At 37.8% G+C, this 27,962-nt stretch overlaps 1 protein-coding gene across 2 annotated transcripts in view; it reads left to right on the forward strand.

The window, feature by feature from the left end:
- The window catches only part of NR5A2 (nuclear receptor subfamily 5 group A member 2), a 122,053-nt gene extending 97,703 nt beyond the window's left edge, over nt 1-24,350 (forward strand). For both annotated transcript variants that reach the window (XM_081947706.1, XM_081947705.1), the window contains exon 7: nt 18,905-24,350. In XM_081947706.1, the coding sequence (XP_081803832.1) occupies nt 18,905-19,152 (248 nt within the window). In that variant the 3' untranslated portion in view covers nt 19,153-24,350. The remainder of the gene's footprint in view (nt 1-18,904) is intronic.
- Nucleotides 24,351-27,962: the final 3,612 nt, after the last annotated feature.

Below are 27,962 nucleotides of genomic sequence, written 5' to 3' on the forward strand. Positions count from 1 at the left end.
AACATTGTGTGTGGTGCTCAAATTTCACCTAAATCGTTTTAATCATCAATCATCAAAAGCATAGATACCCCTAGGGAATAAATCTGGGAGACACAATCATTCAATCAATGCAAAGCTATACAGTTATAATGACATACATCCACAATTGAGCCCAAAATTGATTTGGCTAAGTGAGAATTGTTAAGTGAATATTGCTCCATTTTACAACCTGTCTTACCACATTCGTTAAGTGAATCACTGCAGTTGTTAAGTTACTAACATGGTTGTTAAGTGAATCTGGCTTCCCCATTGAATTTGTTTGTCAGACGGTCGTAAAAGGTGATCCTATGACCCTGGGGCACTGCAACCGTCATAGATACAAGTCAGTTGCAAAACATCAAAATTTTGATCAGGTGACCATGGGGATGCGGCAATGGTCGTAAGTGTGAAAAACTGTCATACAAGTCACTTTTTTCAGTGCCGTCGTAACTTCAAACTTTCACTAAATGAACTGTTGTAAGTCCTGCAATGCGTTCTTTTAAACCGTTAACAAAAAAATAAAAACATTTTTCCTTTGGGCGGTTCTTGCTTAGGCATGCCTGACCTTTTCTCTTATTTAGCGTGTCCTCTTTCTGGAAGCCACAGCCACATCCACAGGAATCCAGTCCTTGTTTTCTTTTCCCCCAAATTTTCCATTTGTCCTTCTAGCTTTCCTTACTTGAAGTCAGCCGGGATGATTTGTCAGAGTCTCGATCGGAACAGCTTGTAAAGTGAAATGCCAATACAGGGAAAGTTAGACATTTTTTGACCCATGTCCAGTCACTTAATGCTAGGATAGGCAACCGACTGATGTGTACTGTTTTCTTATCCCTGTCAAGACTACAGATAAATGTACTTCATTTAAGAAATGAAGGCTTTATCAATGAGCAAATAATTGCAGAGCAACTATTGATCCACGTCTCACTTAACAAGAGACAACTGGAACTTGTACAGATGATAAACATTTAATCATTATGTATGGTAAACAACAGGCTCTTACTGAACACAGAAAAAGCCACCGTTTTTCCATAGCAAAATGTGTAGGTAGTTTGTGCAAACAAACAAAATTAAATTAAATCACTATCACCTACATTGTCTGAATATTGTGAATACAGAATTCTACCACTTGTTAAATTCTGCAGTTGAACCAAACCCAGATGAGATTTTTATCTCTTTTTTTCTCTACATGTTTAAAAACATGTTGCAATCCTTCTGTGTGGCTTCATTTTGAAAGCTTCACTTACGTTGTTTTATTCTGAATGGTTTATTCCCTTTTGTGTTTATTCCCATTCCATACTTAGAGAATCTGTTTGTAACATAAGGATTTCTTCTCAAAACTCATTGATTTTTCTGCTATTATATGATAGTGAGGCTAATCTGATAAGCTATTTTTTTTTATTTTGAGATGGGAAATGGTTCACATAATTATTTGCCATAAAGTATTTAAAAGTTTGGGGGTTTTTGCTGATCGTATTTTAAATACGTTTTTAATGGCAGCAAAGTTGAAACAATGTCAGATTTAAAAAATAAATTACGACAAACTAAACTTGTTCCGTGTTATCCACAGTAAAAGATTTAGAACATTTTTTTGCTAAATTATTACTACCTGAGTAAATTTGATATTTTAATCAGAAATACCATTTTTGCTAGTCATATTTGATATGCGCTGTCAATTCCATTTGTATGTACATATTTTTTGTTTAAAATAAATAAATAAATAAATCATATTCCATGAGATCATTAACAGATTTCCAACGAATGTTTAGTAAAGAATCCAAAACAGTCTTTTGTAAGCAAGGTTTCATTCCTGTTAAACTCCAGGTTTCCAGCCTACCTCTCCATGGGCAGGTTTGGTGAAATGACACATAGAGCAAACAGAAAACTGGAACCCTTTAAGCATTTTTAATATAGCATGGATTACCTAGGTAAATTTTTAAATGCTGCGAGTTAAAAATAACATATACTTTAGTCTGCTTTAAATGTTCATTCATTACGAGATATGCAATTTTACTGCATATTGATTGCCATTCTGCTAACTGCATGGATGTCTTGGAAGGCAAACAGTGAATTAGGACAACCAGGAGATAAAATACAGATGAAAAATTCCACATTTCATTTGTTTAGAAGATTTCTCAGCAACATTCACTGGTTTCTAATGAGCAACGTAGTCACTTATCATCAGATATATTTTTTTTGGAAGCTCTGCCTAGAAATGAAGCTTTTGAAAGCCAGAGAGCAGTAGTATACAGTATTTTGACTTTTTAAATACCAACTAATTTAACAAATATAATATAATTAATATCAATTAATATAACTCCCTTTATTGCTTAACAGCTGCCACACTAATAAGTTAGAAGCCAGACTCAGCAATGCCATGAGAATTATAAGTGGAACACAAAATTATATTAGTTTAAATGGACCCGGTGTTAATGGGTTTATCTTGTGCTAATTAATTATTAGAGGAGGCTTCAATACATTTTTAAGGATTATTAAAATTCTAACTTTAGGATTTTCCACATGTTTTTTGAACTAAACTGCTATGGAGAGTCTTAATCTAGATTACCACCCTAGTAAGAAATTCTGCTTTTCAACTGCAGAAATCAGTTCAATAGATTTACGTATCCATAGATTTTCACCTCTAGACCTAACTTCTCTGTTGAATCAAAATGTATTTCTTTATATTGCAGGGCATATATATGCCTTTAATTTTAAAAAAGATTCCATTTGTAACACATACTTTACAGCAGGGGTGAAATCCAGCAGGTTCTGACAGGTTCTGGAGAACCTGTAAGGGAAATTTTGAATAGTTCGAAGAACTGGCAAATGCCACCTCTGGGTGGCCCCAGAATGGGGTGAGGATGGAGATTTTGCAGTATCCTTACCCTGCCGTGCCCACCAAGCCACACCACGCCCACCAAGCCATGCCCACAGAACTGGTAGTAAAGAAATTTGAATTTCTCCACTACTTTACAGTACACTGATTAAAAAGTACAATTCGGGTCACAATCAAGTTCTTAGTAAAATAAATAAATAAAACAAAATGACCTAATCCCCAATCATCTTCAGGTTTCCCTTAATAATTTCATATTAACCCCAAAGAGCCACATCTCAATTTCCCTCAATCCTTAGGTCTGGAGATACGTTTGAATACTTAGAGTTTATGTCAACTTCCTATATGGACTGGGATCCACAGCAAATCTCCTTTACTCGGTTTTACTGGCTAGGCGGATTCCACCCAGAGAGCCAATTCTTTACATGCTCAGGCCCTGAGCCATAAATAATTTTTAAAATAATAACCAGTACCTTAATTGCACTCTGAAGCCTCCTGGCACAACTCCCAAAAAGTGGTGTCATGAGCAAACAGTCTGTTCCCAGTTACTACTTGGACTGTTGTATTCTGGATCAACAAATGCTTCTAGATAGACAGGCACATCATGTAGAGTGTATTGCAATTGTCCTTATGTAAGGTTACAAAGCCATGAGTAACCATCAAAAAAGTTTTCCAATCCAAGAAAGGCTATTGTTGGCATAACCTGTAGAGTTACAGTAGGCCAAGGCTCTTTTGCTTCCCCTGGCCTTGGAACAAGAGTCATGGGTCCCAGAGAATCCCTATATTGTGGACCATCTGTGTTCAGGGAACAGAACTCTACTCAGGATGAAAGCTGTAAGAGCAGTAGAATCCATAACTTTATCAACCTATAATTACTCCATCCTGCCCGTTTTGCTGTGTGGAGAAAATTATCTTCTAAATTATTGCCTTTAAACAGGACATGTCATTTAGAATCCAGAAGAAACATACAGAGCTAAACAAATTCATAAATTTCAGGAACAGTTAATCCACCAATAGTTTCTTTTAATTAATTTAATTTTGCCTTCCTAGTTGGACTGCGAGACATAAAACTATCGTGAGTTGATTTTTCTTATATAAAGTAGACAGAGTTTGGCAATCTAAACACACGCACGCGCACGCAATGAATGATTGTATTATGTCCTTTAGTCTGTTAGAACGTATTGGGTGATTATAGGCCAGTCTTTTCAGAAAAAGCCATGGGTTTCAAGTTAGCAGTAACCATCTATCAATTCTAGAGATTATGGCATGATTTACAGTCCCAGCATGGTATATCCTCTGATTTTCTGCCTCCCTATGAAACATTGTGCTTTCCTTTTCTATTGATGTATCAACTATAATAGTTACAAGCAGCTACAGAAAAATCAATAGTGGACTTTCATTACTGAGAACATAAAGTAAAAGAGGGCCACGCTGTGAGAGTCTTGCTGTTAAATAGTCACTGACTGGAAGGTACACAATAAATGTCTGTTATTTTGGTGTAAATGAAAGATGTCTGAATTTGAAACATCAACCATCTCCAATTCTGGAGACAACCAAAGCTAGGCCAGGTTAGCTTAGCTAGCAGTTCTTCCCTGAGGCAAGGATCTGTCTTTCCAACAATGAAACTTGGATTAAAGACAAAACAAAACAACAGCCGAATAAGAACTGCAAATGGCGTTTTTCTGTAAATTGCATTGCAATCTTTCTGGCGTGCTCACCTGACCTGAACTGGACATTTTAATTGTAGGGAGGTTCACTGTGTCTGAAAAAGGTGCTTCACTCTAGGACAAGCAGAGCAATCATCTCAGTTTTGTGTACTTTGACAAGCAGGAGTTAAGAGAAACTATGTCAAAGATTCATTTAAAATGACTTAATATAAGGGTGGAAATTGCATTTGGCATCAGTAATGGAATCCCTTGGAAAAGGCTTAGGACTACCGACACAATCTGAGGACTTTTTATCTAATTTCTATATTTCCTGGTCATGGAATTTGGGAATGATGGACTTAATACATTTTAATATATTTTGTAGGACAGCATGTAGGGAAAGATTACTTTGTCTCTGTGGTGATTGCTGAATGTTTATTAGTTTCCATCCGTATTTCAGAATTACTCCAGGCCTATTGAGGTAACAATATTCAAAAACACCTTATCATGCCTAAAGGCTTAAAGCAATTGGAGGCATCAGGGAAATTTCTCTTGCTATTTCAGTGTTCAAAGTCAGATCATTCCTTAGGAATTAGTATCTTTACAGAGATTTGTCTTTCTGTGATTAATATTTTAATGCGATAACATCACTTCAAGGGGCCAGTCTGTCCATTAATTTTTATGTGGTGACTCATTCATAAAATTAAAATGTAAAAATGTGAAGCTCTATCTTTGGTATTAGCCCTGCCCCATAAATCCTTGACAGCGGCTGTGTCGCAGCAGTAACAATAACATCAAAGGCAACGCAACTCCAAAGCCTCTTCAGTACCTTGTTTTTGCTCAGTCTTTCAGTTGCCTCCAACATTTTGTGAACTGATGGGCATGTAGATGCTAAATGTAAACATCTCGTTATTTAAGACATCTGAACTGGTACTCCTCTGCTAATATCAGTCATTTGATGGAAGTGAGAGAAAGATTATGTTGTGTATCTGACAATATCATAAGGAATGGTGCAGAATTTCTGAATTTGGAATAGGATATGGAAAAACTAGTTTGTAACTCTTTTTTAATGACTCATTTTGTTGAATCCAGTCCCAAATAACCCACCATTTAAGTGTCAGCTTTCTGTGGTTAGTCCACATGTTCTGCTGTGTACAGGGCAACTTTATGTATTTCCCATGGCAATTAGATATATATTTTAATTTACATAGGCCTAGATCCAAGGATTTGTATGTGTTCTACACATATTATGAGCCTCTTCCAGCCTACAGACTCCTTGATGGGGCCTCTTTCTGCTTTAGAAGATTAGACAACCTTCTGCAAAAGCTGTTGGTGCATCAGAAAGGGATGGAGTAACAAAATCGATGACCCTCCATATGCCCTATTTGCACACATGCACTTACACAAAAACAAACACAATAAACATTTGTTTTGCTCGTAATCGGGTTCTTTGGATTATATGCGTTCGGTCACAAAATTCTGAACATAAGCTTGGTGTTAATGGCTTCTTTAGGATATCAAGACAATAGCTGACTCCATCTCCTTGTAGCTATTTGCTTAGAATGAAAATGATAAGTCAATCCCCAAATTGCCTTTCCTTTCTTTTGGCTTATAAACTGATTCCTTCATATCATAGAATAGCAGAGTTGGAAGGTACCTCGGATGGCATCTAAACAGCACCGTCTGCTCAAGCAGGTGACCCTAGGCCTTCTTAAGCAATTGGCTTTCCAGTCTCTTTTTTAAAGCCTCCAGTGTTGGAGAATCCACAACTTCTGAAGCCAAGCCATTCCTTCCTTGTTTGATTGCTCTCACTATTCAGAAATGTTTCCTTAGTTCTAGGTCACATCTCTCCTTGTTTAGCTTCCATCCATGGTTTCCTATCTTGCATTCTGGTGCTTTGGAAAATAGTCTTTGTAGGAGCCCCTCAAATATTGAAATACTGCTATCATGTCACACTTAGTCCTTCTTTTCACTATAATAGATATACCCACTTCCTGCAACTCTTCCCTCGTAGAAAGCACATAATAATTCCTAAAGCGTAATCATTCTTGGCTTAATGCAAAATGGTTTTACAAATGATGAAACATTTTTTCCCAATGTTCTAACAAGTTCACAGGTTGCTTAGGCAATTGATGGATAAAAGATCCTTGGCCAGAACCAGACAATTTTCATAAGGTTTATTGAATCCGGGAAGAAACTGGGGCAACAGTAAATTATTTTTTTAATCTGCTGATGTTATTTTGTTTATCATTTTGATATCACTGTAGTGTAATATGGATGAGCATACTTTCTTAATCTCCGTAATCTTCTCCAAGATGTTTTTAAAGTATAAATGCTGTTTGAAACCCTTTTTAAAAAGCTATGTGAATGCTTTGGCAGGAATGTTTTGTTTCGTCGTCATCTTCTTTGAAGCAGAGATCTTAAATGTGAGGAAAGGGTTACAAAAATAATTCCCAAACAAGGAGAAACATAAGAGTTTCAAAACAAATCCAAGACAGGCAAAAGAAACCAGTGTGCAATTTCCATCTGAGAAAAAAATGGGTACTGACTTTTCTTTCACTCATTTTGACATGTCCTGTATTGGGCATGTTATACATTTCTCTTCACCTGTGGCTTTTCAAATTTGTCTTATGAAGCATCTCGTATTGTTTGGTAGGGTCACTAGCAGGCTAGAATTCCCACTCCCATGAAATCATTATCTAAGCCAATGTATTTAGCCAAGTTCATAAAAGCTTGAATGCCATAATGACATGCAAATATCATTCTCTTCCCAAGAACCAGAAGAATGCCTTTAAGCTAATATTTATAACAAGAAGTGTTTGACTGAAAACTCTTGTAATTTTTATCATACCAGAGGCTGTTTTCCTCATTCAATTAGCTGAATTTATCCTGAGGCAAGCCATATGATCTGGAGTGCCAGATAAATTCAAAAACTAGAACTTGTGTTTTGGCTTAATATATCCCCACTTGGATCTGCTTATTTAATGCTCTTTTATAGGAGGATGTTTTCATAGTTTGGACTATTTGAACAAACCAAAGTATCTCATTCCAAGGGCATAAGAAAAAATGGGGAGGGGAGGGAACAGGGGAAAGAGAGAGAAAAGGGAAACAGACAAAGAGTTCATCAATGAAAATGAAAGGAAAATTGATATTTGGTTTATTTTCTAATCTGCTGAGATCGTTCACCTTTAGGAAAAGCTATTTCTGTGTTCTTCAGTTCCACCCCTCCCCCAATGTAATAGATATAGATTTATTTTATGAATGTACATACTGTAGTATACTAAAAAGAGGCTTTGCTTTAATGTAAGAAAATTCATCTAGAGAGAAATGTCTTCAGAAAGTAAATGAAAATCCTTGTTTTTCTTTTTATATATTCACCAGGATAATTCAAAATAATTAAAAGTTACAATTCCAGTTAAGAGTAACTACAGCAGAGGTAAAATAATAATAATAATCAGGATGGCATTTGCAACTTCACAATCTTTGCCATGCCCCTTTTTTTCTTACTGCTGTTTAGTTGTACAATCCAGACAAGCCGCAATGGGTTCTCTAAGGCAGGGTTTCCCAATCTTGGTAACTTTTAAGTGGTGTGGACTTCAACTCTCAGAATTCTTCAGCCAGATTGGATGACTGAGAAATTCTGGGAGTTGAAGTCCAGGCATCTTAAAATTGCCAAGATTGGGATCCCCTGTTCTAAGCAACCTAGAGAAAACCTGCCACTTGGCTTCCTCAGAATATCCTTGAGGTTCCCAAGGTTAATACCAGGGGAGAAATGCTACCGGTACAAACCGGTTCACCTGAACCGGTAGTAAAAAATGCTCCCGGTTCGGGCAAACCAGTATTTTCCGATGATCAGCTGGGCAATGATCAGCTGTGACACATGATTTATATTAGCTAGAATTGTCAGATTTCCTGCTTTCTAGCTAATCTAAATCATGTGGCACAGCAGATTCACCCCCCCGTTCTACTTACCTTTGCAGACTCGGAAGGCTTCAAAATGTTCCTTTTTTAGCGCTGTGCGGGTGGGCGTCAGGAGCGCATGCGCGTACTCGGTAGCAAACTCACCGAACTGTAGCAGACGTCAGAGGATTTCACCCCTGGTTAATACTGCAGAACTGGATAAGATGCAAATGCAGTAAACGGTATATGGAGGATTCATAAAAATGGATACATCTGGAGCAGTGGTGGGTTCCGGATCCCATTGCAACCGGTATGGTGCAACAGGGCCCGTCATCCACCACATGAACATGCGCAGAGCGTGCATGTGTACTTACCACTTGCGATGCTCCATAATGCCTCTGTGATGCTCCAGCTGCTCGGCAAAGCCCCGAAGAGCTCAAATACTGGTAAGGAGTGTGGGCACTGTACCGGAACGGTACCCAGTGCTCCTGGCAGGCACTGGTACGCCCTTACCGGGGCGTACTGGTCTTAACCCACCACTGATCTGGAGAGCAACTAGAATTATTGTTTTTAAGATGCCTGTATATATGAGGAAGCTATCAGACAGCAAAGAGAGCAGAAACTGTTGTGAGAGGATGACAATTTTGGAAAAAGTAAACAATTGTAGAAATGGGATTTGTTCTGCATTAGATTAGCCATATTTAGCCATTTAAGTCTTTATAAGACAAAAGGGGCAAAGGCTCCATGTTTTCTTTAGGGAACACTATTCTGCCAGGGGAGGAGAAAGATTTTTTGCATATTATTCATTACTTCAATCTATCCTTTAAAAGGCAAGTGTTATCAGACAGATCTAAGAAGCTTGTCAAACAAGGAAGACATGATGATGAAGGAGGAGGTAAATAAAATGCAAAGATAGTTTCCAGTCCTATTTTCCAATCCTACCAACTATTGGAATAGTTTCACTAACACTCTGGGGAGAGACGACAATGAAATCCTCCCCATTTATTTTCTCTCCTTTATGTCCTCTCTGACCACGTTCAAAATGCTGCTACGGGAAACATGTTCTAGGGGTGAACAAAAGGGAAAATCTTTTCCTTTGACCTCAAAAGATATTTTCCTGGTTCATAGCATTTCCAATTTAGCAAAGGGAAGGTGGCGTGGCTGATCTGTTGTGTAGAAAAGTACCATTTTCCATGCTTTTTTTAAAAAAAAAAGGGAAAGAAAAATGAAAGATAATTTTAAATAATACACCTGGCAGCTTGATGCCATAAAGTGTTGTAAAGGGTGCTTTTATTTGACTCGTGAAGTGGTCTGTAACAAATTGGGGTTCTAACTATCCTTAATAGTGAGAAGTTAAATAGGATTCAGCCCAATAATTCCAGTATTTCCTTACTAAGTAAGCATCTTATTCGGCACCTCAGAGAAAGTATCATTGAATCCAGCCTATTATTTCTGCTTGAATGGAAACTCATGAGTTGTTGTAAAGCACTTTAAAAAGGCAAAAACTCCAAAAACAATTTAAGTATTATTTAACATGTCATTGAACTTCAAAAATATTTTATGGCCACAATAAAGAGATAGTGTCCAAAGCTTGCTCAGGCAGGTAATAAACATATTAAGTATCTGTACTTTCTTTGGCCAGCTTGTTCACCTTGTGTGTTCGCTCCTCTTGGTGAGTGACTCTGAATAAATTTTAAAGGCATTCATCCTTTTTCTTAGTGGAATTCAGTGATTCTCAATTTTTTATTTACCATGGACTCCCTTTAAATATCTTTTATGACCACAGACCCCCAAGACATAAGAAGAACAGTTGCAGGAATTGGGTATGGCTAATCTGGAGAAAAGAAGGACTGGGGTGACATGACAGCAATGTTCCAATTGCGTCCCCTATTGGACCGGGGCACCCTTCGCACAGTCACTCATGCGCTTGTGACGTCCCGGCTAGACTACTGTAACGCTCTCTACATGGGGCTCCCCTTGAGATGCAGCCGAAGGCTACAGCTGGTTCAGAATGCGGCCGCGCGGGCAGTCTCGGGAGTCTCTAGCTACTCCCACGTAACACCTCTCCTGCGCGGGCTACACTGGCTACATGTGGCTTTTCGGGTGCGTTTCAAGGTGTTAACCATCATTTTTAAGGCGCTCCATGGCACAGGACCTAGTTATTTGCGGGATCGTATCCTGCCCCATACATTCCTCTGGCCGATTCGCTCACACAGAGAGGGACTCCTCCAGGTGCCGTCCACTAGGCTGTGCCAGCGGACGACGCCTAGGGGAAGGGCCTTCTCTGTGATGGGCCCGACCCTCTGGAATGACCTCCCCCCCGACATTAGAATGACTACGGATCTCCGCTCCTTCCGTCAGAAACTTAAAACCCACCTATTCCAGCTAGCCGGCTTGGCCTAATTCCACCTATCCCACCTCAGTCCTATTTCTAAATTTTTTAAGATTGGTTTTAAGGTCTGTTTTTTAATTTTTATAAATTGTACAGGGGTTGTTTAATCTGATTTTTATTTATGTGTATGATTGTTTGTATGTTTTAAATTTTATTCCTGTACACAGCCCCGAGTCCCTCCGGGGAGAGGGGGCGGTCTAGAAATGTAATAAATTATTAAAATTAATTAAATTATTATTATTTGAGGGAATTAATCAAGGAGAGAAGCAATCTGGAATTAAAGAGAAACTTCCTAACAATGAGAACAATTAACCAGTGGAACAGTTTGCCCTCAGAAGTTTTGGGTGCTTCATCATTGGGTATTTTAAAGAAAAGACTAGACAGTCAGCTATCTCAAATAATATAGGGTCTCCTGCTTGATCAGGGGGTTGCACTAGAAGACCTTCAAGGTCCCTTCCAGTTCTATTCTGACTAATTGACTTAACTCATGACTAAAATGATAACATTTCTTCAAGCCTTCTTGGATCCCCTGTGATGACATCATGGACCTCCAGGGTTCCTCAGACCACAGGATCAAAATCACTGGCATAACTTATAAGCTGTGCATTTGTCAAAGCTTCCTGTTCACTTGCTGGGAGTTTGATTCTTTTTTCCTCTTGAAATATAAATAATGCATTTGCATTGATGTTACACTTTTCATAAATAATATCATAAAAGATGACTGTACTTCCCTCATCATATCAATGGCTTAGAACAATGTATCATCATAATCATGTCTTTTTCATTGATCCTTTCCTGAAGAGCTACTAATAGCTTTCTGGATATTCTGTTATGTACCATTTCCATTGCTCCACTCTTTCTACCTTATGTAGTCTGTGAAATGTTATTGTTTGGCATTGAGTTTTCGTTCGTCTTACTCAGAATTTTGAGAAATGATTAATATCCACTCAAGGGACAAAATCTGATAAATGTGGATTGTGTTTTCCATGTTGCTGTATTACCAGTCCCAGCAACCTTGACAAATAATACTAGGAACTATAGCTAGGCAACAATTTAAGGTGAATTTGGGTTCTTATTCTTTGCATGGTACAACAGTCAACAACCCAACATACAGAATAATAGGGATTAAATAGTGGCTTAAAGGCATGTTTTAGAAATATTGACTCCAGGGGAAGGTACCTCATAAGGGTTTTAGGAGATCATCAGTCCAGAATATTTTTGTTGCAGGTTATATCTATGAATATTTATAATATTAGAAATTAAATGGAGTAATTTTGAATTATCGATTTATTTGACTGTGGACTTCCTGAAAAGTTTTTAGAAACCCCCAGATCAATTTTGACTACTGCTGAAGTAGAATATATCCTTCGGAGCTGTTAATTTGGGACTCCTACAGATCTTCGACAGACATCCTTAGAAGTGGAAAAGAAATGGGGGGGGGGGTGAAGAAAAATTGATAAAGTGCTCTTTGTTAATGCACTTATTTATTTCAATTCCCTTCACTGTCTATTGCTCATGCCAACACCACCATAAAGATCATTTTTATTTTATTTATTTGTTTGTTTTGTCAAGCAGGTATAAGATAATAGATATAAGGATATACAAGATTATGAAATGGATACAAATAAATGGTGTTGTTAGGACAGAGATGGTAGGTACATTCGTACACCTATGCACGCCCCTTACAGACCTCTTGGGAATGGGGTGAGTAGACAGTCTAAGGTTAAATTTGTGGGGGTTTGGGGAAGAAGCCACTGAGTCAGGTAGAGCATTCCAGGCATTGACCACTCTGTTGCTGAAGTCGTATTTTCTGCTATTTGAGTTTGGTACGGTTTACCTTAAGTTTGTATCCATTGTGTGCTCGTGATTGTGGTTGAAGCTGAAGTAGTCATATTGCTATTTATTTGTTTGTTCATTTGTTTATGTATTTATTTTCTTTATAATACTTGCAAACTACCCCAATTGAGATTTTAATTATTAGCAATGTCTTAATAACATTTGCTATATGATATTTGGTTAGGTGAATTCACTACTATCTCTAATTAAACAAATCAGCAGTTGGGGGGAAAATGTAAAATATGAACATGTGGAGGACATAGCACTCTGGAAAAGTTTGTACTTATCCCAAAAGTTAATTTTGTCCTAAACCGTGAAATCAAGCAACATTGATCAAAGTAATTCCTTTATTTCTTAACCAGCAAAGCAGAGGAAGACGTAAAATACAGATTATTCGACTTCTTATGGACAGTACACAGTCCATAAGAAGCAACACATACATTCTATCTGTGATATTTAGCAATGGCAATCCCTGTCCCAATACCCATCATAATGCTACCATACCTGCATCTGAAGTATAAACATCCCAAAGACAAATGTATGAAAGTTGTTCATGTGGGTCAAATTTCCTCTCCGCTGTAAGGGAACTATCTCATAGGAACAGCAGCAATATATGGGAGAACTGTGTGTCCCAGTTTTCAGAGGACCAAACCTCTATTTGAAGCAAATGTCCTACATTTACAGTCCAATTTTAAATGTGATTAAGAGGGAGAGTGGGGCCCTTGAAGCTGCAGATCAAAATTTGTATTTGGACAGCAAGCTGACTGAGTACAATATCATGGTGTGAATATTTAAATATTCTCTAAATCTGCATCAATGTACATGAATTATCCATGGGGGAGGGGGGTTGTTTTGTTTTTTGTTTTGTTTTTGTGCTCTGGGTGGTGCATTTGTTGTCAGGGGATAAACCAGATTACACCAGAGCATCCTTTATGATTATGGTGTCTTTCCTGAAGATATTCTTCTGAAATATTTGGTTATATTTTGACCATGTAATTTCTGTGGTGGAGTGTTTTTATCAATTTGGTTGATAAAACAGAGATGTCGTTACCCCAAAAAGAGGCCAGGCTTTGACATTCATGTGCTGAATAGCCATGGTTGGTAACTTCAGAGCTCATAACTGGTTATTTATTGGCTGATATTCTCAAGACTGAGAAGGACATAGAACAATCCTTCAATTTCTTTAGTCTAAAAATTGCAAATGGTACAGAATGTGGAAGCAATGTAGCTGAGAGGAGCTTCTTTGAGGGTCCACAAATTCCCCATGTTGAAACAGCTTCACAGTTGCCCTCAAGTTCCAATTCATTATGTTCATAAAAGCTTTGCAGGTTCATATGTTACTATATGGTACATCCCACAGCTCATTAGCAGGACATGCATATGTATGTGTGTGTGTGTGTGTGTGTGTGTATGTTTGTTTGTTTGTTTGTTTGTTTATACCTTTGAGTTGGTGTAGTCACTGGTGACTGCCTGATCTAATTCCTGCACTTTTCTTGGCAAGATTTTCCAGAAGTGATTTGCTATGACCTCCTTCCTACGGACTGAAACAGAGTGACTGGCCCAAGGCCAGTCTATCTTTGTGTCTAAGGTGAAACTAGAACTCACAGTCTCCTAGTTTTTAGATTGCATCTTAGCCACTACACCAAACCTCAGTGTAGGTTCATGTTGTATCAATGATCATTTCTACTTTCTTTTGGCAGGGCCCAGAGTAAGCAACCAACTCCCACCTCAATCAGAAACAAGTCTCTTCGTTATAGTTTAGGAGGAGATTTGAAACTTTTTTCCTCAGGTTTTTTTAATGCTTGTTTTAGTGTTGTGTTTTATTAACAGGTTTTTTTTTCCTGTAGTTCCCGCTATGCTTTTATTTTACCTTTTTTAAAGTTTTGTCAATCTTTTAAGATGATAGTGCCAATCTTCTGAATAATGATATAAAACAAGACATCAATTTCTTAGCGGTCACTAGCATTTCAACTATAAACCAATATAACTGGTATGGAAAACCTTAAATTCCTTGAGAATAGCAGTCAGATGTCTAAGTTCTGCAGTAAATATAGTTTACTGGAAACTACTTACCCAACTTTTGCAAAACAGCCACTTTTCAAAATATAACTTGCCATTCACTTTTAATTTCCCTTTTCAGAATTTGCAAACTACGTGAGTTTTCTATCAATTATTCTGCATTGAATTTCAAATATGAGGAAAAGAAGCATCTGTGAAACCTAAATATTTTTCTTCTCTGAAGGCTAAGCCCCATTGTGCTTTTACTGAAAAAAAAATGAGATCATACTCTTTTCTGTTCGTATTTAATATGCAGACTTTGAGCTAAGCATCTTTATTTTGTGATGAAGGGATAAACTGTCAGAAATAGGAATTTTAAGATGTTGCTGGCAGACTTTTAGAGTGACTGCGTAACAGAGAATGGCATTTTAATTTTTCTTTTTAAAAAACTGATCTTTAGAAGTAAATTATAGAAAGATATATTCTGTGTTTGACAGAAATACTATTGCTAGAGCTTGCAAAAATACAATATATTGTACAAGACTTCAGGGTTTACTCTCCTGTAAGGATGGGAAAAGAGATGTGTCCCACTGTGAACATTCAGTAAGACTGTTTCATATTAAAAAATTGGTAATTAGTCCCTGAGTGAATAAAGTGGAAGAGATATGAGGTTGATACTATTTTTCCCTTTCTTGTACTTTGAATTGAAAGACCATACAGCAAGAAAGCCTTTTTTGGCACAAGACTTTCAAAACTTGAAAATGCTGATTTCTTAGATTATGCATAACTCATGAATTCTCAGTTCTCTGCCTCCATTTACCAAGAACCTGGACACTGGGAGGGAAAAAAAGAACTTTAAATTCCAAAGATTACTTTGTTAAAGTAACAGATTTAATTTCCTGACAGTGCTGACACCAAAAGAGTCCTACTGACAATGCATTGTATTTCCCCAAGATTGCCATTATGTTTTCACACAGGTTTTTTTTCCTTTCAGAAGGTGAATCATTTTCTGTAAATAAATCAAAGCTCTTTGCAGCAGTAAGTGTACCTAAAAGACATTTTAAAGCAGGGGTGTCAAACTTGCGGTGTCACGTTGTTGTCACATGACATATCGTGACTTCCCCCCCCTTTGCTAAACTGGGGGTGGGCGTGGCCAGCGCATGACATATCTGGCCCACAGGCCGTGAGTTTGACACGCCCTAACACCCTGCTTTAAAGCCTCAGTTAAACAAGGTTTTTTTACGTGTGGGTATCCAAATTTCTACCCTTTATCATTTAATCACCCAATTTAATTAAGATCAGTTAATCAACAATTTAAGGCATTGCAGAGAGTGAGGGTATTCAAGTAGTTTAAAAACTCATTTTAGAATGAGTTTTGGGTTAAAGATAATCTGGGTAAAAGCCACCAAATGTTCTTTCAGAAACACCATTTATTTACTATTTTCCTTTCAGTTAGTCTTACCAAATGGTTGTTTTCATTACAATGCTTTTGGTTTTTTTTTTTTTAAAAAAGCAGAAGTTATTTTTAGAAAAAGAAAAGTTGCATATTTTCAGTGCAAAATTATCAATATATTCCAATATCAAATAGGATCATGGGACATTGCAACCGAATGCTCATCTTGTCTAGGATAAGAGATATTTTTTTCTGTCTTTATTACCAATAGCTATACAGCAAACGTGTTTTGCCTGAAGTCTAGTAACATGACCTTCAAGGCCAGGAATACTTTACAAATGAAGGACCCTTCCAGATGTGAAACATCTGTCATACATCCAGTGCCATCTTTATACATGCACATTTCATTGTTTTGAAAGGATTTTGCTGTGGGCTGAAGCACATATAGAGAATGGCTGTCAAATTTATGAATGCATCACATACATAAATACATACAATCAGCCACAAACATACAATCAGCCACATAATAAAAGAAATATGGTTTTATTGATTCAAATGGAAGAAACTGGGGAACATTTACAAGAATTCACATGCAATGGAAAAATATTTGATTTCCTTTTCGGTAATCCATCACCCAAATAGGGAGATTTGTCCAAAGTTACTTTCTTTAGCACACAGTCAAGAAATATATACTGTGTATATTTTTACATGGACCTGTACAATTCTGCAGATGTATAAAAATGTTTCAATTGTATACTATACATCTTTTTTATTTTATGCAGTCAAGTTAGCATTGTCTAATCCTTGAAGATTTCTTAACATTTTCCAAAGTGGTTTGTCATTGCCTCCATTCTAAGAGAGAGTGACTGGACCAAAATTACCTAGCTGACTTCCATGTCTAAGACAGAGCTAGAACTCACAATCTCCTGGTTTCTATCCTGGTGCATAAGCCGCTATATCAAATTAACTCTTGTTTACCTCTAATGAAATGTTATTAGAGGATGGATTTACCTGTCATTTCATGGCCAGAGACAGTAAAGGAGACGGTATTGAGTCTAAAAGGAAAAAAGAGATGGTGCACTTGAATAGTACCATAGATTTGTGTCCCAAAGAAATGAAACGTGTAGAGCACTGGTTCTCAACCTTCCCAATGCCGTGACCCTTTAATATAGTTCCACATGTTGTGGTGACCCCCAACCATAAAATTGGTGTCTCGGTTCCTAAGACCATCGAAAATATGTGTTTTCCAATGGTCTTAGGTGACCCCCGTGAAAGGGTCGTTCGACCCCCCAAAAGGGCCCCGACCCACAGGTTGAGAACCACTGGTGTAGAGAATCTACTTGTACATAGGACTGGCCAGCATAACGTGTATTAGACAAAGATTATGCCTGAGTGAATTCCAGAATTGTATTTCAGGTCTTAAGAAATTCTGGACTGAAGACAGTCTAGAAAATTCATAAGGGAAATTCTGGACTGAAGACAGTTTAGAAAATTCATAAGGGAAATGCTTTGTGGGCATCACTTTGTACCAGGAATTTAGAGTAGCTATAGTGAATTTAGAGTAGTTGATAGAGGAATAAATATAATAAATGAAAATATTTGCAAACTGTGTCTATGGAGATTCGCAGTCATCCAAGGCATGGTTGTCCCAAAAGTGCGTTTTTCAAGAGGCAACTGGACTTTCTGGTTTTTCTTTGAAGACATTTCCCTTCTCATCCAAAGAAGCTTCTTCAGCTCTGAGCTGAAATGCCTTCAAAGAAAAAACAGAAAGTCCAGTTGCCTCTTGAGAAAAGCATCTTTGGGATTTGCAAACTATTTTACACCCTGAGTTTAAAGTTTTTAAAATCATCCACTAGGAAGAAGATCTTTATCAATATTTTAAAAAACCGGTTTGTCTAAAGGACAATATTTGTGGAATACAGAAACAGATACATGCACACACATTTGTGGGTCAGGCTGGTTATTTTGGCAGTTACTGGAACGTTCCAGATGGCTCATTAGCATCAGGATGGACAAGTCAAAGTCTTTCAGAATAATTTAGAAAAATGTCAAAAAAGAAACAAGAAGCCTGTCATTTTTTTATTAGAATTAACTACAGCATGCCCTGGACAGAGATTTCACCTTGGATCAGAAGAATTAATACAGAATTATATGAATTGTGTAATATATCAGGTTAAAGATACGCCTTCTTCTCGGGGGACTCATTTGCCAACTATATATTACAAATCTGAATGTAAGGCATTCTTCAACCTTTTTCTCCACATGATACATGGAAAAGAAAGAGATGACCTTGTACAAAATCCATTGATATCTCAATGATCTAAGTTTTATGCAGAATTTCAGCACAACATTCTAAAGTTAGGCTGTGGTGGGATTTTTTGTGTTTGGGAGGGGTGTTGCTTTGTTTTTGTTTTCAAGAAACTTGGCAGAGAGATTCAACCAATATTCAGGAGCATGAAAACCATTTGTTTATGCTGAGGAAAACATATTAATGAAATACAATTGTAATAATTAAGTACAGGTAAGTCCTCAACTTACGACTGCAACTGAACCCAACTTTTGTTAAGTTAAACATTGGTTAAGTGAATGTTGACCCGTTTTACGACTTTTCTTGCCACCATTGTTAGGTGAATCACTGCAGTTGTTAATTTCGTAACCCGGTTGTTAAGGAAATCCGGCTCCCCCGTTGACTTTGCTTGTCAGAAGGTCGCAAAAGGTGGTCGCATGACTCTGGGACACTGCAAACCATCATAAATATGAGTCAGGATGCTGAAAGGGTCATAAGTGTGAAAAGTCACTTTTTTCAGTGCCATTGTAACTTTCAATGGTTACTAAATGAACCACGGTTATGCCATGATCATAATCTTGTTTTAATTTTTTTTTTTATTCAGATGTCAAAAACCTAGAGAACTTCCAGCTGGTAGAAGGTGTTCAAGAGCAAGTGAATGCTGCTTTGCTTGACTACACCATGTGCAACTATCCACAGCAGACAGACAAATTTGGGCAGCTGCTCCTGCGACTCCCAGAAATCCGGGCAATCAGCATGCAGGCTGAAGAGTACCTTTACTATAAACACCTAAATGGGGATGTGCCGTGTAATAACCTTCTCATTGAAATGCTGCATGCAAAGAGAGCATAAATTATAGCCTTTGATACAGTTTCTGCTTTTCCGACAAGAAAAATACTCTAAAAGTTCTCCGAGTGACACCGGTTGAAATAACTTGGTCTAAAGAAACTTTGCAAAAACAAAACAAAAAAATAATAATGTTATAATAATCAAATACTAATAGTAAATAAGTGATGTATCAGGGTATTTGCATTGCCAACTGTGAATGAACAGTCTCCCCAAAGGAACTTGTGTAGGACTTTAATCACTCAAATAAAAGGAGATTTATAAGCGGAAAGGCTACCACCATCAATATCAATAAAGGCAAAAAAAAAAATGGAAAGGAAAGAACAATGCTTATACATTTTTAAAAAAAAAACTTTGCCAGTTACCATTATGAATAAATTTAGGAGCAAGTTTTATCTGTGTTATTCAGCTAACAGATCAAAGGGATCTGCATGCCCTACAACCCTTCACTGGTTAGCAGGACTGAAAACACCTCTAAAGGATGCAACACTGCAGTTTCCCTGTGTCGTCTTTCCAAAGACTGAATTCTTATTTCTCCTTCCAAAAGGAATCTCTATATCTACATTATATTCAAAACTCTGGAGCGAACCACACGCTTACACATGCACACGCGTACAGAATAGTGTCACAAGCAAGCAAATAAATACAGCCTGGATTTTCGTCTGTCTGTGAGTCCGACCTGCAGATAACAAACACCAGAAGAATTATGATGATGAGAAACTAATTTTATTCATAAAGATTAGCGTGACATTCTTAATGTTTTCTATGGTTACTTTTGTCATTGGGTTCATGTTGTTCAGCCAGGCAGTATCTCTCCTCGATCACGGGCCAAAGTTTGGGAGAAAGCTGCTCCAAAACAATTGATGGTGGCCTTTAATTCCAGGATCAAATTAAACATTACTGGAATCACTTCTCAAAGCTCTTAGTACCAGATAAGCTTGTGGCTACTATTTAACCTCAACCTAAAATAAAACATCAAGCAGTAGCATCTCTTTCCTTGTCACACTTAAGTCCAGTCTGGATTTGGAAAGAATTCAGATTAATGAATTCAATTAATATCCCACTGTCTGTCTTCACTGTGATTTCTTTCTTTTCCTACATATCTCTCTGTTGAGGGTTCTTCATGAACCATCTGCACATACAGTTCAAGAGCAGGATACATAACTTTGGAGTCTTCAGGTGAGATGCAATCACCATTGTAGGCCTAGCATCCTGGTTTTCCTACTTGGCCTACAGAGCAAAGGATTAAAGGTGACTAGATAGCTATACTAGACAGTAGGCTGAATTCACAGTCTAACTAATTAAATCAGTTATTGGAGCTGATGGGGGGGGAGGACAAATGTCAGATAAAGGCACTTTCAGATTTAAGGAAACCATCTTCAGATTGTTTTCCTGAGACTCTTATTTTAGTAGGCCCTTGGCTCAAAGCTAAACTCATGACAATGGAAGGGGCACTGTATTAAATTTCAGTGAACTTATGTGGGATGAATAGGAGACATTATGAGAAATTTAAAATACCCAGAACATTCTGAGACAAGTTGATTAAGGATGTTAGGTGCAGAAGCTAGTCATGGGCTTCTGAGCTGGCCCAACCAATGTTTGGTTTTAACATGCCTTTGTCAGAATTTGGTCCTAACAGCTATCCATTTATGACAGGACTATAAAATCATCACTTCATTCTGCTTTGATTGCCTGTCCATATCTCTACGTCTCCTTTTTAATCTCACATTCTTCATGTATTTTTGAAAGGTCCAGAACTTCCCTTATGCAAGGAGGCACAATACACCAAGTAATATTCTCTTGTCCTCAAAGAGAAAGGCAACTGGACTGTGTTTTCCTTGAGGAAGAAGAAGAAAATGTTTTGCTTCTTATCCAAAACGTTTTCTTCTTCCTCCTCAAGGAAAAAAAAACAGCCCAATTGCCTTTTGGGGGGGAAAAACAATACTTTTGAAACAACTATGACCTGGATGACTGAGAATCCCCACAATATTCTCTTGTCTGTTTCATCTTATCCGTTCAGAAAACCAAGTTTTTCAGCTTTATCTTATTTTGGGGTCAAATAGTTTTGAAAGTAATAAGTTAGTCCTATTGATACAAATAGGTCAACTGGTGAAATCCAGCAGTTGGTCCTTATTAGTGATAGTTTGAAAAATCTGCGTCCCTTTTGTATATCCTTTGGAACCAAAAACACATTTTAAAAACAAGAATTAAAGCAAAAAATCTTTGGTGTGCTAAATGAAGAGTGATACTGCCAAATCTATGTAAAGCCAAAGTCCACTGCAGAACAAATATCAGAGAAGGACAAATAATTCTATCCAAAATGAAGTTATCAGTATTATGAAATTTGCCACCGTAATGAAAGCTTTGCCTTATTTCAGAATTTTGAATGGTAACTGTACAAATGTGGATTGAATATGCTTAGGGTAGAAGTATTAATACTTTACAGTTTTGAAGAAAATAAAATTTATTGTGTTTACATTTGTGAGGTCCTGGGGGGAGGGGGGAAACCCATGATAATATTGCAAAACCATGGTTTCCTTAATGTTGCTTTCTAGATTGGTAACTAGTTTTACCAGTACTTAATTACTGTATGTCGTGAGACACTAAAATCAAAAGGAGAATCTCATGTATGTGTTAATTACTTTATTTTTCTGTTTGGGTTATTGGCTGTACAATCATTTGTAGAAATTGTATCAAACTTTTAATCCACAAGCCTTGTTTATTTGTCCATTTGGTTTCATGAAGATTACTGGCTTTTAAATAGTTTATTTATATTGTATAACACCATTTTCATTGTAGACAATTGTGATGCTAATTTATTGTTCCTCAGTTTCATCTTTATATAAAAATATAGGCAGAATAAAGAAACCAAATATATATGTTTATTACAGCATGTCTTCAACTCATAGTTCATAGTTCAGGGACATTCTAGGGACTCTTCAGTTTAAAATCAGGTTTTTGATTAAATGTTTATACATTTTCATAATCCTAAATGTTGTTTATTTAAAATCTATTGTAAATTTTGTGATTAGCACTTCTCTTTGTTTTATGTGAACAGAGAAAGGTGCACTCTTATTCTGGACATTTTTTAAAGCAGTGGACATTGTATACCAAAGACAACACTTATGTCTGTAGTATTAGCATTAGACTACTTTATCACCATGTGAATTTGGTTGTTTTTAAATGCCAGACTTTTAATGGAGAGGGGACAGAAGAGACAAAGGATAAATCATAGTTGCTTATATAAAAAGATATTTCTTTGACTACAAATAATTACTCCTATCTTATTTCTACAATTACCTGCTATTAATAACATGGATAATTCAGTCCTACTGGGAGGCAACATCAGTAGAAGTAGAAATCAAAGTAGCAGCCTAATAGTTAAGTCCCAGCTCACTCAGTTCACTTTACAGATGTGAATGGGTATTCATGCAAAATTAGAAATTTATAATATGGTGAAAGGGGCTTCAAGATAAAATTGAGAATCTACTGTTAAAAGAGAAAGCAAAGTCAGAAGTTTCACGAAGTAAGCCAAGCTATTGTCTGCATACAACATAGCTCTTAGTATCTAGGCCCACGGTATATGAAATAAATTTTATTTAAACTTGGTACCGAAAAGTCAAATGTGTTCACCTTATCGAATGTTTTAAATATCTCCATCTTCGATGCCAGGCATATGTTAATATGTTTGAAATAGTATTGACAATTATTTTCTAATTTCTCTAGAACGAGTCTAGAATTCTTGTACATGCCATTATAGTGGGGATGTGAAGCTAAAAAAATTGATGAAGCCCAATACTCTGGAATTCTCCCATGATTCTCCAGTGGCAACTACTAACAGCTCTATCTTAAGGAACTTATGTTGATAGTTCACTTTATATTTTCTATAAAAACAAGAATGTTGCTTTAAAAATTCAAATAATCATCTGTGGTATTTAAGGCTAATTGGAAAATTATTTAATTCAGACTTTTTACATGGGTATCTTGTAAAATCCTTAACTTTTTGGTTGAAACACCATGGCAGGTGTCATTTTAAAGCTGAAAACCACTCACAGAGCACAATTTTCAGTAGACACAACCAGATCATTCATGTGGATATTAAGAGCCAAGAATGATTATTGGACAAATAATCACATACAATTATCACACACATTAGCCAACATCTGAGATTCCAGGAATTCATCTGATTGCCCAAGTTTGCAAAATAAATGTTAATTGTTAACCATTTTGTAACAAGACAGTTAACTTACAATTGCTTTATCCATTACATATTAGTAAAAGCAGACTAAAATGCAAAGTTTTTGGCTTTGGCTGGTTTCTTATTGTTGTTTCAGTGTTTGTAATCAGACAACTGTAGTGTCTGAATATTTGTATTACCATTATGTTCTGCAGCAACCTGGCATTTGAATCCATGCAACTCTTTAAACTGTGCAGTTGGTTACTTGTTCTCTGAATGTATCTGTGAAGTTCATGTTGTCTCATGTCAGTCCTTGCCAGGAATTTTCTCAACACTAATGGATTTTTATTTCCAGAATTTCAATAAATATTGAAATGGCCATTCTGATTACTTTAAAATTGTTTTTCTGATATCACTAAAACATGAATAATTATTACTATTTATACTACACTTGATCTTAGCCAAAAGGCCGAGAAGCGATATTCAAGAGTAGAAAACACATGGATACAAGATACATGGTAAAACATTCTCTCCAAAGCTTTAGGTGATGTCATTACAATAATATTATATATTGCAAAAGTCCCAGTAAACTCTGCCAATAATGTGGTATGCAGATAGCCTGAAGGTAAGTCCCTAACATTTTTAATTAAAAAGATGGCAGAAGTGACAAAAATCCTGAGACAGAGTTCTGAGATCAGAACTGCTGGACAGAGTAGCAACACATTTGAGTAAGTAGACCAATGTTCTGGGGCTGATTTATTATAAAGCAGTTGAAGAAGGAGAAGCTGGATTAGAGTTCTCAGAAGGAGAAATGTGTTGCTGATTTGATTCCTGGCAATATCTTCCTGGTGCCTTTGTATCAGACCGTTGCAAGCTTTGATCAATCAAGCAATGCCAGTCATCAATTAGACATTTTAGATCGGAAGATAAGTTCTTATTCCCTTGACTTTTGATTCTTGGCAGCAAAGCACACTTGACCAAAACCAGGAGAGGAGCTGAGTTTTGAAACTTGGATGTATATGACTCAAGTAGTTCCAACTTACCTAGTTTTCTCACACTGATCAACATGTTTGTTCTTAAACCATAAATAAATTTTGATTGATTGATATTGATGGACCTTAAAACATTGACTGCTTTTATGTGCAAGGATACTATCCTACTTATGGGCCCTTACAGTCAAGATGTGAGGTGATAACTTACTTGTGTTGACTGCCCCACTACCCCTTATATTTTCTCTTTCTAGGAAATAAAATAAATTCATTGAAGGAAGAAAGATGTAATAGCTTTTATGCCATATTTTAATTGATTGAGCTAGGGGCCTTCCATCTGGTAACTAAGCCCTTGCCAGTAGTCACTAGAACAGAGACAATGAATCATTACTGTTTAGACCTTTTGGCGCAATAAGGACCTATAAATGCTACCAAAAAATTAATTGTTGGGGAGGAAATAGTTTGCAACAATCCAACTTGGTAGTAATTAGCAACCATGGAATTGTATCAGCATATAGAGAGCTACATAGTCCTCCTCATCCAATGTTAAGCAGGGTAATAATAGAACTAGAACAACTGTAGCAAAAGAAAGAAAAGTTAGCACCCATAATAATAGGCATTTTATTAGGGTGCAATTAGGGTGCTATCTCAAATCATCTGAAGCACCATTTGAACACTATTGACACTGACAAAATCACAATCAGTCCCATCAGTCAAATGCAAAAGGCAGCTTTGCTTGAAACAACTACCGGTAGCATCCTGTGATGATATCTAACAGCTGCCTATCCCAGGTCCTTGGGAAGGACCCAATAAGTGAATAAACATGCTAAATCCAGTGTAAACCTCTGACTGACTGTGCAAGGAACCCTAATAATAATGTAGATACATTACAACATCCTCGGTTCCTGGGAAGAAGTCAGATGTATATGAAGACCAACAACAGATAAGGAATGGGGAACTCCCTACTAGGCATTGATGATGTTACCTAGTTTGCATAATGAAACATCTACAAGAAAACAACCAAGCTCAGACAGAACCAAGGTCTCCTCATTTCAACCCTGAATTACAAATATTTTCCTCTATCAGAGATAAATATTGTGTCTGTGGATTATGCAGCTCACCTTTCATAATTGTCATAACTATCATAAATTCTGGTTGCATATCTAATTTTTACAGAAGATTTTTACATGAATAAAAGATAAAAAATAAAAACATATACAAGGGATAGTTAAGAAAAAATGTGGAAGGTAGTACGAAGAAAATATATATATATAAAATAATTACTTCTAATATTCTTTACCATAGCTACAAACCAATTTAATATTCCTCCTTCCTCTCGATGAGTACATCATGTTGTACACATATTAAAGCCTTTTAATCAGCAAATCAAAAAAATCACCATTTCATTCATTTTCCACTTTCAGCAAAAAGTTCATCAAAGTATTCCAGTCTATGATAAAGTGTTCCAGTCTTTTACCCCTGATCGAACAAATCAACATTGCCATTTCTGCCACTTCCACCGTCTTCAAAATCCATTCTTCCATTGTAAGTCCAAGTAAACTCTGGATTACAAATGAGATCACACCATGCTTAAACGGAGGCTTCCCTTGCTGTTCTCTCCAAATTCCTAGCTCACAAGAACAATTACTGAGCTCTTCAATGTAAGCAAACCACGCAGTTCGTATTTGTAAGACAGGCCTCTTTAATTTGTAACTTTTGGCAGATTAAGAAGTATGCCTTGGTTAAGAAGAGATTGCTGCTTTAAAAAAAACAAGGCAAAAATGCAAAAATCTGAATTAAGGGTAAGTATCACTGTCTATGGACAATTTCTGGAGAAAATCTATTTGGTTTGGTATGTGGTGGCTCAGTGGCTAAGCACTGAGCTTGTCGATCAGAAAGGTTAGCAGTTTGGCGGTTCGAATCCCTAGTGTCGCATAACGGAGTGAGCTCCTGTTACTTTTCCCAGCTTCTGCCAACCTAGCAGTTAGAAAGTGCATAAAAATGCAAGTAGAAAAATAGGAACCACCTTTGGTGGGAAGGTAACAATGTCCCGTGTGCCTTCGGTGTTTAGTTATGCTGGCCACATGACCACGAAGACGTCTTTACCAGCATTGGCTCTTCGGCTTTGAAACAGAGATGAACACCACCCCCTAGAGTCGAGAACGACTAGCACATATGTGCGAGGGAAATCTTTACCTTTACCTTATGAACAATCTCTGGAGAAAATCTATGTAGTTACTAAATGTTGACACCAACTTGTTGCCATTTTAATCAATCAAATCAAAATCAATCAAACATCAATCAATGATTTGGTATGTTGAGTTTATTATTAAAGTTTGAGTTTATTAAATTTATAAACCGCCCCCTCTCCCCGCAGGGACTCGGAGCGGTGTACAGACATCGCCTATATAAAAACAACAAAGCACAACACGAAAACCCAGACAAACAACGTAAACATACAGTCTGTATATTAGCCCAAACTAATTAATAGTTAAAAACAATCTAAAACCAATTTAAAACCCCAAAATTTAAAATTTAAAAAGCCATCCAGGAAGGTCAGTAATAGATGTTACTTATGATTATAAATGGGCCAGGCCGGCTAGTCGGAACAGGTGGGTCTTGAGTTTCTTACGGAAGGAGCGGAGATCAACGGTGGTTCTAATATCGGGGGGGAGATCGTTCCAGAGGGTTGGGCCCATCACAGAGAAGGCCCTACTCCTGGGCACCGCCCGCCCGCATTGCTTAGCGGAAGGTACCCGGAGGAGTCCCTCTCTGTGAGAGCGGATTGGTCGCAGTGATGTATGGGGTAGGATGCGATCCCGCAGATAACTAGGTCCCGAGCCATGGAGCGCTTTAAAGATGACAATCAACACCTTGAAACGCACCCGAAAAGCCACAGGCAGCCAGTGCAGCTCGCGCAGGAACGGTGTTACATGGGAGTACCTAGTACTCCCAATAATTGCCCGCACGGCTGCATTCTGAACCAGCTGGAGCCTACGGGTGCATCTCAAGGGGAGCCCCATGTAGAGAGCATTGCAGTAATCAAGATGGGAAGTCACCAGGGCCTGAGTGACTGTGCGAAGGGCGTCCCGCTCTAGTAGGGGGCGCAATTGGCGCACCAGGCGGACCTGGTGGAACGCCCCCCTAGCCACGGCTGTCACATGATCATCCAGCATCAGCCGGGAATCTAGGAGGACACCCAAATTGCGCGCCCTATCCACCGGGGGCAATTGTTCCCCCCCAATGGCCAGAGATGGAACACACTGGCTAAAGCGGGGTGCCGGTAGCCACAGCCACTCCGTCTTGGAAGGGTTGAGCTTGAGTCTGTTGTCACCCATCCAGCCCCGGACGGCTTCCAGACACCGGGACATCACCTTGACGGCTTCGTTGGGGTGGTTCAGGGTAGAGAAGTATAGCTGAGTGTCATCTGCATACAGATGACACTCAACCCCGAAACCTCGAATGATCTCGCCCAGCGGTTTCATGTATGTGTTGAACAGGAGAGGTGAGAGGACCGACCCCTGTGGCACTCCGCACGTGAGCGGCCTCAGGGTCGACCTCTGCTCCCCTGTCAACACACATTGCGACCGACCAGAGAGGAAGGAGGAGAACCACCCCAATACGGTGCCCCTCACCCCCATCCCCTCCAG

The sequence above is a fragment of the Natrix helvetica genome, assembly GCF_964273705.1.
Source record: "Natrix helvetica genome assembly, chromosome: 3".
NCBI classification, from domain to species: Eukaryota; Metazoa; Chordata; class Lepidosauria; order Squamata; family Natricidae; genus Natrix; species Natrix helvetica.